The 10,587-nt window shown below is 48.5% G+C and overlaps 1 protein-coding gene across 1 annotated transcript in view; it reads left to right on the forward strand.

Annotated features, from left to right (window-relative positions):
* The first annotated feature begins 5,255 nt into the window (after positions 1 to 5,255).
* Ptprn2 (protein tyrosine phosphatase receptor type N2) overlaps positions 5,256 to 10,587 on the forward strand; it is a 790,024-nt gene continuing 784,692 nt past the window's right edge. Inside the window, exon 1 of the mRNA XM_031356691.1 lies at positions 5,256 to 5,390. Coding sequence (XP_031212551.1) covers positions 5,282 to 5,390 — 109 coding nt within the window. The 5' untranslated portion in view covers positions 5,256 to 5,281. The remainder of the gene's footprint in view (positions 5,391 to 10,587) is intronic.

The following is a 10,587-nucleotide window of genomic DNA, read 5'->3' on the forward strand; positions in this document are numbered from 1 at the left end:
ACAGGGACTGGATCCATGAACATTGTGCTGGCTAAATTTATGTCCACTTGACTGTAGTCATCTGTGAGAAGGAAGTCTCAATTGAGAAAGGTAAGATCAGTCTGTAGGCCAGCATGTAGGATATTTCCTAATTCGTGATCGATTGAGGAGAGCCTAGCCCATTGTGAGTGGTGCCATCCCTGGGCTGGTGGTCCTGGGTTCTGTAAGAAAGCAAGCTGAGCAAGCCATGGGGAAGCCAGCCAGTAAGCAGCACTCCTCCATGGCCTCTGCATCAGCTCCTGCCTCCAGGTTCCTGTCCTATGTGAGTTCCTGTCCTGCCTTCCTTTGGCAATGAACAGCAATGTGGAAGTGAAAGCTGATTAGATTCTTTCTCCCCAACCTGCTTATTGGTCATGGTGTTTTGTTGCAGCAATAGTGATGTCAATTAAGACAAACACTAAGGATTGGATGTTGGTGCTATAGCTACATGACCACATCAGCCTCTTCTTGTCTAACTGTCCACTCACACTCAAATTTCAGGGAGCTGGTCTTTTTGGGGTACAAGCCTTGCTCACAACCACTTGACAGACAAGAATTCAAGGTGAGAAATGCTAAAGGAAATCAGAGTCCACTTGGCTACAGAATGGGACAGGTCTGTGTAGACAATACCATTGCCAACACTTTCATCTCTAATACCACCTTTGTATCAACACCCCATAAATACCATAGCCATTGCCACACCACCACCATCACTTACACAACCACCACCTCTATGGTCTCTACTATCTAGCCACTGTCATAACCACCACCATTGCCACCATCACTCTATCTTCACCACCACCAACATTGTTACCTCCACCCATGTTATGCCCATTATCATCTTGACTGTAGCCTTTATCATTTTGACTGTCACTATCATCACCACCACCACCATTAACAAACCAGGCCAATAATTTCTACCTCTTAACCCCATCATCATCAACCCAATATTACCAACCTCATCATTACCACTCTTATTGACATACTCCCATCAATGTGTGTGTTGCCCCTGGGGAACAAGAGCACCAGATCCATGTGGAGCAGGAGTTATGGGCAGTTGTGAGCCTCCCACAGGAGTGCTAGCAACTGAATTCTGATCTTTCGAAAAAGTAGTATGTGCTTTCAACCATTGAGCCATCTTTCCAGCCTTGTGACATTTTTAAAAACAAAATCAGAGGCACAACAACAACATTTTGAACAATTTTGAGTTTTTGTTAAACATCACTATAATTATAGTCAACTTTTATGTAGTCCAGAGCACTGATAAGTGCAGTGAAATCATAGATTAATCAACAGTTTGCTGAACAGGCATATGAGCCCTGAGACCAGGGTTAGATGGGACTATGAGGGGGCTATGTGGACTAGGACCCAAATCCTCAGTTTAAGATTAGGATTGTAGATGACACAGATGTGCTGTGATCATGGGAAAAGAGAGACCTTGCTGACCCCAGAGATGGCATGTTATGACCCAGGTGATTATCAGGAGACAAGACAATGTGTGACAAAAGCAACCTAAGAGAAGAAGGGTTCATTTCACAGTTTTGGGATGTGGTCCATCACAGTGGGAAAGCCTTGCCATTCCTAAAAACCTCTTTCCCTGTTTGCCTTCTACATTCTCCCTTTCTCCCTTCCTCCCTTCTTCTCTGTCTCTGTCTCTGTCTGTCTCTGTCTCTCTGTCTCTCTGTGTCTCTGTCTCTGTCTGTCTCTGTCTCTCTGTGTCTCTGTCTGTCTCTGTCTGTCTGTCTGTCTCTCTCTCTCTCTCTCTGTCATTAGTGTTTTCTATCTATCTGACCTCATCAAAATTCAGAGCCCAGAACAGGAGGAGCAGGTGGCACCAGTCATGAACTCTGTGTTCTATCTACAAGGCTTTACACTTCTTCCTTAGCTATTATTATTTTTTCCTGTGGTGTAGCTGTGTGTATTATCTGAGCGAGTATATGATGTGAGTGTGTTTGTGTGCACGTATAACATGGCGTGGAAGTCAGAGGCCATGCTTGGTTGTCAGTTCTTGACTTAGACCTTGAGACATAGTTTTCCTTTCATTGTTTGCTATAGCATATACCAAGCTAGTGGCCTATAAACTTGCTTCCAGGTTCCTGACTTCTTATTGAAAAGATTAAAATAATGGATCACAAAGATTTGCAAAAGTAGCAAGGTAATTTTATTCACAGCGAAGCACCAGTACAGAATAGACGATTCTATTGTCATGATTGACAGCTGGCTGTGTGGGAGGGTACTCTGGTCCTGACTATTGTTTGGGGCTTTCTTTTGTGGAGACAAGAGGAGGAGGAATCTGGTTATTATGGGAGTCGAGTGAGTGTGTTTTTGTGTTGATCAATAGATTAGATCTTATAATTATTTTTCATATAGCGTGTACCCCTCCCCATAATTTATGATTTTAATTATATGCATACTCAACTACTCGTAGATATAATGTAAAAAATAGATTCTTCCTAAAAGTTCACTTGAGGACACTGTTTTTATTGTTTTGCCCTATTGCACATGCACCCCAAACCAGTTCAGGCTGCCCCTCCAGAATGTATTGGGAATACATTTGGGTATAAACTCTCCAAGTTTGATGTCCAAGTTTGATGGTAAAGGGAGAAGAATCCTATCCCATTGTTCAGAGCCTGTTGGGGTCAAAGGTTGCAAGTGCATTGTTCTCAGAGAGGGATGTGTGTGCATAGTGTGGGTAAATAAAAAACTTAGCAGCAGTGCAGGCTGCTAAGTGCACTGTTAAAAGCAGGAATGTGTGCACAACCTAAACCAAGTACGTTCCAGGTTAGTAAGTTGTCCCCTATACTTGACTGCCTCACTTCTGGGGATTCTCCCATCTCTACCTCTCATCTTTCTGAAGGAGCAGGTTCACAGACATGAATCACTGTGCCTAACTTTACCTGGGTTCTGGGAATCAAACTCGGGCCTCACACTTACATGGAAGTGCTTTACCTACTGAGCTACCACCTCCCCAGGCCCTGTGCTGTTTCTGTTGTTATAATCCTTGCAGTCCCTCCCTAGCCCATGCGGTTTTCTCTTTTCCTCTTGGGCATTTTCTTCTGCCTTTAAGTTGACACAGAGCTCTGAAATTCAGACTGTTGGTGTGAGATAGGACCTTGCTCAGGAAAGTGTTAAGCACCAAGTCAAACAATGACAGGACAAATAATCCAGGCCTAGAATCTGTCGAAAAATAAACAAGGCTAGATGAAGAGAGAGATACCACAGCCCAGAGCAAACAGTGCTCCAGGATGTAGAGCCAGGAAGCCCAGGTAAACTCCTCTGAGTCTTACGGGTGCCCTACTTAGCTGCCTATGGTTGTGACAGATGGTGTGGGCTCTACAAGTCCCTGGGTCACTGCAGGTGCGATCAGATCTGGCTTTGTGGAGATCTGACCCTTCTACATTGGAGGTATAGTGACCCTCACTAAGGGTGGGTTCGAGGTTACTTAGCTGTTCCTCTGTACTGGAGAAACTATTAGGGCAAGCTGATAAAGCCTTCTGAAAACTCACTGAATAGCCGCTGTTCCTGACCTCAAATTGAGTCTGAATACCACTGTCATGAAGAATCTAGTCTTCTGTGTGTTTTCTTTTCCTGTTGTACTTGTTGCCAGATTCATGAAATGGCTCTGTTAGGATCTTGGAAGACATATCTGCCCACCCAGGTGGTCCTTTGCTATTCCATCCACCCCACCCCGCCCCCTAGCCCCAGAGCTCATTCGTGTTTCAGCATCTGGGATCAAGGATATTCTAGCCAAGCTGAGGCATAGCACTCGAAGCAGTACTTGGAGTCTGCAAGAGAATCGGTGCCCTTGAGGTCTGCTTAAGGGCCTTATACTGTTTGGAGGTATAGTGTTCTAACTGCTAATGCATGGTCTAGGCTACTGAAGATGGTGAGCAGAGCCAAAATGTTTATTAGGCTTACAATCCTTCTTCCTAACCAGACAGGCATTTTCAGGGCCACAAGCAACATCTTTGTAGAGGACTGTGTTGCTGTGAAGTGCTGCCATGGTCTTCTGGAGTATGGACTTTTTCTCCCAAGGTGAATTCTTGCTTCCCCAGGTGGGGGCACAAGGTCTGAAGGAGAGGCTGAGACAAAAGGTTTGAAAGGCAAATCAAGATGGGGCCCAACAAAGGTGCCAGAATAGATATTAGAATCTTCAGGCCCAACCCCTAGTTTTGTTAGTTGTAGATAGGCTAGACTGAAAGATAGCACCCCCACTGCCACCCCAAGCCCCAGTCAGAACAAACAGAGGCAGTCTTTCTCCAAGGGACCCTGTGGCAAGGGGCATTAAAGGGGGGGATGGAAGGAAGTGGGAGGGCTGGCCAGGCAGGAGAGAACAAACAGTGACGTGAAACAGGGAAGATACTGGCTCTATGGGAGACCTGAGGGAGGAAGTGGGCTGCGCCCTCACATGCAAGCACACATACTTGGAGCCTATTACATTCAAAACAAACCCACTCATATACACACACGCTCTCTCCTACAGTCTTTTGATGCTAGGGGTACCGCCCCATTGAATCCTGCCTTTGTCTATGTGTCTTTAGGAAAGTGGCCTGAGAATCTGCACTTGGTCCCTCAGCACTGGCCATTCCAGATATAGACTGGACTGTGAGCATGGAAGGCCCCCAGGCAAACACGTCTGAAATTCGAACTTGACACAACATGGGGTACACTCCACGGTCACCCTGGCTCCTTTTGTGCAGTTTGAGGACTCCATCTGGACCTCCTACCCCATCAGCCTCCTCTTCACGTCCTGCACAAAATTGAAGTTTTCCTCTTTAGACCTAACTGCCTACCTATGAGATGCAGCTCCCAGTGGATCTATGCCTGCATACCCCAACAGCTGCCACCACTTACTGCGGACAGTTGAGTTTGAACATAACTGAATTTGGTGTTTCAGCAGCATAACCACATTTCCAAGTGTCCTCTCTCCACGAACTCATCTGGACACGGCAGGGTGACTTCGAAGGCCCCAGGCAGAAGGGACCACAGCTCGCAGTGATAGAGCCCGCTTCTCGGGAGCGAGCACCTCCTGCCCATCCCCGCGAGGTGGGCGTGCCTGAGCGTGCATGGCTGACAGAGGGCGTGGCCATGGGCGGGGCTGGCGGCGGGGGTGGGGCCGGCGGCGCTGTCCGGTGCTGAAGCTCGGCCGGCGCCGCCGCAGGAGCGCTGAGAGCGCCGCAAAAGGAGCTGGCGCCGCCTTGCTAAGTCCCTATCGGTCCTCGCTCCCGCGCGGCCATGGACTGAGCGCCAACCGGCTGCGGGGATGGGGCCGCCGCTCCCGCTTTTGCTGCTGCTGCTGCTGCCGCCGCCACTGCCTCGCGCTCTGCCCGCCCCCGCGTCTGCCCGCGGCCGGCAGCTCCCGGGGCGCCTGGGTGAGTGAGGGGCGCCGGGATGGGAGCAGGCGCTGGGTTCTGTGTGCCCGTGCGCAGCCGCAGGGCCCGGGGGCCCGCCGTGCGTCTTCCGGTCCTCGCCAGCTACGTGGGGCGGGTCTCGCCCCCCACCGCCTCAGTTTCCCTCCCCAGTGACCGACCCCACCCCCTTTGGCTATGGGCTCCTGCGTCAAGGAATAGGGTCCTGGGACAGCTCAACCATACGGTTGCCCACGCCCCGCGTGTTTGTGCACCCCTGAGTGTCCACGCTTTGCGCGTGCCCCAAGTGTCTATGAGCCCTGCCTGCTCTCGTGTTCCCTACGTGTGTCCGTGCGCTCCGCGTGCTACCTGAAGGACCAGGACGTGGCTTAGTGAGTGGCTGGGCCCTTCCATGCAGGCTGTCCTCTCCTGCTACTGTGCGCTGCACCTGCCTTTTCCCTCTCACGAGGCAAATCCTCGGTCTGCCGGTGAAGACTGGACCGACATTTTCCTTTCCTGACACGCGGAAGGAAAAGGAAAGGCGACAGGGAGGGAGGGCGGAACTGGTGGCCTTTCTGACATGGCACCTCCCTCCTTCTAATCTTGTCTGTTAAGGAGATTTACCACAAAACCAATGTTTGTAAGAGGATTTGGGGCCAGAATTACCACACATAATAGACTAGAACAATCGGTGTTAGAGGAGAGAGTGTGCATGCCTGTGGATGGCAGGCAGTGAGGAGTGAGCTGCAGCCTTGGCCCAAGCTCCCCTCAGCTCCACACCTCCCTCCTCCTGCTTCTGGTCTTCAGAGGTGTTTCAACGGTGCAAAACTCAAAGAAAGGAACTGCAGGGAAGGGGCAGCTTTGCTCTCACAGCCCTTTGGCTGGATTAGGGCTGGTTCCCCAGTCTTTCCCGACTTCCTGATCTCTCCAAACTGAGGGTCTAGTTTAGTTTGCAGGAAATACTTAAGATGGAAAGGAGGCCCCTGCCTACCTTCACTCCTTGAACAGGCTTTTATTTCCAGTATACTTTCCCCTGACCAGCTCACAGGCCCCTTACTGAGTGGCTAAATGTGTCCTTTCAGTAGGTGTGTGTGTGTGTGTGTGTGTGAAGCTTTTGTCCTGTTCACCCCAGATGAACCCAGAAGACTAAGATATACATCAGTTTTCTCTCTCCTATTCCTTTTTTACCGGCTAGAAACTAGCCAGTAAAAACTACTGTCACTTCATGGGAGAGCTGATTGCCCAGATGGCCAGATGTCACCCTTCACATGCACAAGGCTGGAAACAGGTCAGGGAGTAGCAGGGCAGCAGAGGTAGATCTACCTCATGACAGAGCATGGAAGGAGCTGCTTTCCTAGGTGGTTGATGGCTCATAGCATTTTGCCAAAACCACAAAGAAAGGGGAAGAAGGTTGGGGGTGTGAGGCTGGCAAAGGTAACTCAAAGATAGAAATGTTTGGAAATAAGTCATCCCAAACACCTGCCTAACGCAACAGTGTTCTTTTGACAACAACCAAAGTTGAGGCATGTCATCAAAAGTGACCAGCATTGTTGATCTATCCTATACTTGGCAGAAGTATTGTCTGATGGCTCAACCAGAAGGGTCAGGTTAGTGACTGTTTCCCTGTCCATTTTGGGGTGGGCATGCTGTCATTAACTGTGATACCATGGGTCATAAGCCAGGCTCAGGAGTGTTTGTTTTGTGGGACAATAATAAAGACCTACGTTTTGTCAGGAATGCTTTGGAGGCAACACTTGCAATCCTCTGTCCCCAGCACTTGGACCTGGCTGCTGCCATGTGCACCGATTCCAGCATTCCCTCCCTGCATGGCTCTCCCTCAGTGCTGCCACCCATTCGTAGGACACTACATAGGGCCAATAACTGTGTGGAAGCCCGCCGCTGCTGTGCTCCTGTCTTGTAATAACTCGACTCAAATAATTGTACATAATTGAAGAAACAAAACGAGGAATATCTGGCAAAGCTGAGGCATCTGGTGTCTCTTTCTCTTTTTTTCTTTCAGTTCTGGGGATTGAACCCATGGCTTTGTGCCTACTAAGCAAGCCTTCTACCACTGAGCTATATCCCAAGCCCCAACATCTATTTTTTTCATTTAGCTTTTAACACTTACTCTTGGGTTGAGGCCTGCAGAACAGATGGTTGAAGGAGAGCCACGGTTTGTTTGTTTGCTTGATTTTCCTCCTCCATTGCAGTAACCACCCCTGTGGGTTAGAACCAGGGCTGGATGTTATCAGGATGGAAGGACTGATTCTCCCTACATGGAACACTTTGAGTGAGCAGGGCATATTCCCCATTTAACTGGTACCAAAGCTGTCAGGGAGGCCATCAATGGTATACCTAGCGTTATCTCAGCACTTTGAGCCATTTGAGGAGGCTGGATATAGCCTTCATCTTGCCTGGTTTCACACTACTCTCTGTGGCACTTTGCACCCTGTACTGTGGCACCCCCACCCACTTCTGCTATATCCCTGGGCAGGAAAGGATCCCTGATGACCTTACTATCTATAAGACTAGTCATAGCTTAATTGGAGGGGACAATCTCATGGTAGCTCATTGACTGTCTCTTCATATTCTCCCATTTTTGGGTGTCCTTGCTCTGCCAGTCTCCTATCCTCTGCCTCTCTGTGGAATTTCAGGATTCCATGCTATCCAGATCGTCAGGACTTCTTCCTGAGATCTGACATGAACATAAACTACCATTCTCTAATTCCATGGAGGCCTGTTTGTAAAGTTGCTCTGGTATCCTCCACACCAGAGGGGTAGATGGATAAAGAATCCTGCCAAACCCTGGCTGAAGTAACAGGCCCAAATTTGCCAAAGCTGGAGCCCACTTTTTACACAGAATGTTCATTCTGATCCTTTGTTCCTGCCCCCCTACTTGCCCACGCGTGCTTTCATTCACTAGTGAGCCCACGCAGAGCTAAGATACAGAACTGGCAGAGGCAGGAGTCGGCTGGCTTTGTGAACTACATGGCGTGATTGTTTATTTTTAAATCAAAGGATTCTTCCTCCCACAAAAGCACAGATCCATGTTTGCCTCAGGAGGCCTGGAGATTTTCATTCTGTTGGGTTCTACAGAAATGAGCAGCTCACCCCTACCCTGGAGCTGGAGCCTGGTATCTGTGAGCTGGCTCTGCTGGTGCCTGTGTCTGCATCAGCCTCAGGTGCTATGGTCTAGGCAGGTCTGGGCTATGTGGAGAACTCTGGTCTTCCAGCAGAAAAAGGTGCCAGACAATGGGGCTCCTGCACAGAACCAGACACCCTCGCATGGAGCTGTGAGGTGACTGCTGTCCAGAGATGGCAGTTCTGTGTGTCAGCCTGGGAGAGATAGGCAGAGAGTGAAAAGATCTTCTAAATCGCTTCTTTTTGCTGAGCTCTGCTGTGCATTTCAAAGCCTGCAGCTATTTTCTCAAAGCAGACTTGCTTAACATGGTTACCAACTGGAGGTCTCTCTCCTCACCACCCCTCCCCAGGAAGAGGAGACTACTTTATCTGTATCTGCTTCCTCCTGGGTGGCCTTGGGCTCATCCTGCACACACTCCAGAGATACCTTATGTATTTCCAACTATGTTGTTTTTATTTTGGGCTTCCATCCCTTGGGAAAGCCAAGGTTGTAGCTTGAAGTCAGTCAGATGGAGGGTAGGTGGTAGGGTTCAAGGTCTGATGCTCTAACCGACTCCGGGGTTCCTGTATATTCTTTTATGTGGCAGTTTCTTTGTTTTATGAATGTGGCGTAAGAAATAGGAGAGTAGGAAGGAGGATTGGGTCACTTGGCTTTCCCTCTTCATGGTCTTCTTAAGAAGTGTTGCTGGGCATGGTGGCACATGCCTTTCATCCCAGCACTTGGAAGGCAAAGGCACAGTGATCTCTGAGTTCAAGGCCAGCTTGGTCTACAGAGTGAGTTCAAGAGTAGCCAGCACTTCATAGAGATACCTTGTCCCTAAACAAACAAAAATGAAGAGAAGAAGTAAAAAAGTAAAGGACAGGTTGTTATTACTGCTCCTTGAAGCAGCCACCTAGAATCAGGAATCCTCAGAGTGCTGGCTAGCTTTATGCCAACTCGGACATAAGCTAGAGTCATTTGGCAAAAGTGAACCTAAGTTGAAAAAATACCCCACCAGACTGTGGAAAATTTTTTTGATTGATAGTTGATGTGGTAGGGTACAGCTCACTCTAGGCTGTGCTACCATAAACTGGAGGTCTTAGTTGCTGTATTAAATGGGCTAAGGAAGCTCTAAGGAGCAGCCAGTAGGCAGTGCTTCTCCGTGGTTTCTGCTTCACTTCTTGCCTCCAGGTTCCTGCCCTCCTTGAGTGTCTGCCCTGAATTCCTTCAGTGATGTAGCATGACCTGAGATTTGTAAGCTGAAATAAACTCTTTAGTTGCCAATTTGTTTTTTTATCATGGTGCTTAATCACAAAAGTAAAAGATTTTTTTTTTTTTTTAAACTAAATGTGCCCTAAGCTAAATGCAACTCTGGCTTTAGCAGGCAGATATTTAAGGACTGCCTGCGCATGTGCAAGCCTCAGTAGCTTAGGAGTGTTTTATGTGTATGTAAGGTGCATGAGAGCTGCAAGAAGAGGGTAGAGAGTTCGCTTGGTCACATCCAAGACAAAGGCTAGACACCTGAGCTAGCCAGAAGGTTGTCTTAACCTTTCTGACAAGATGTTCTGTCTCCCACAGAAAGCAAACAGCTGACTGTGTGGATAACTCTAGTTCCACTCAAAAGCAGCTGGCAGCTGTTTCCACATTGCTCTAAATTGACCTTGGTAAATGTAGAGCCAGCTGAACTTACTGTTTCTGATCATGGTTGATAGAAGGCCCCAAACAGCTGTCTTCTCTACCGCCTGGAAACAGTGCAGAGAGGAAGGTCCAAGGAAGGTCTTTCTACCCCCTTTCCTTTAACACATGCTGTGTCTAACAGCCCTGCCAGCTGCCTTTTAAATATCTAGGGCAGGAAGTAAAGTGAATGAGGTTCTCTTAGGAGCGCTTCCCCATTGCTGGAGTTAAGAACCTTTCCTGAGACAGCCATATCCAAACCTATACCTGGCCAATGGGGACATGTCCATTTCCAGAAGTGAACTTTGAGCTTGGACCTTTATCTCTGTAGCTCTGGGCTTTTGTTAAGAAGGCCAGGCTACGCCTTTAATCCCAGCACTTGGGAGGCAGAGGCAGGCAGATTTCTGAGTTCGAGGCCAGCCTGGT

This window comes from Mastomys coucha, unplaced genomic scaffold, assembly GCF_008632895.1.
Source record: "Mastomys coucha isolate ucsf_1 unplaced genomic scaffold, UCSF_Mcou_1 pScaffold6, whole genome shotgun sequence".
NCBI lineage: Eukaryota > Metazoa > Chordata > Mammalia > Rodentia > Muridae > Mastomys > Mastomys coucha.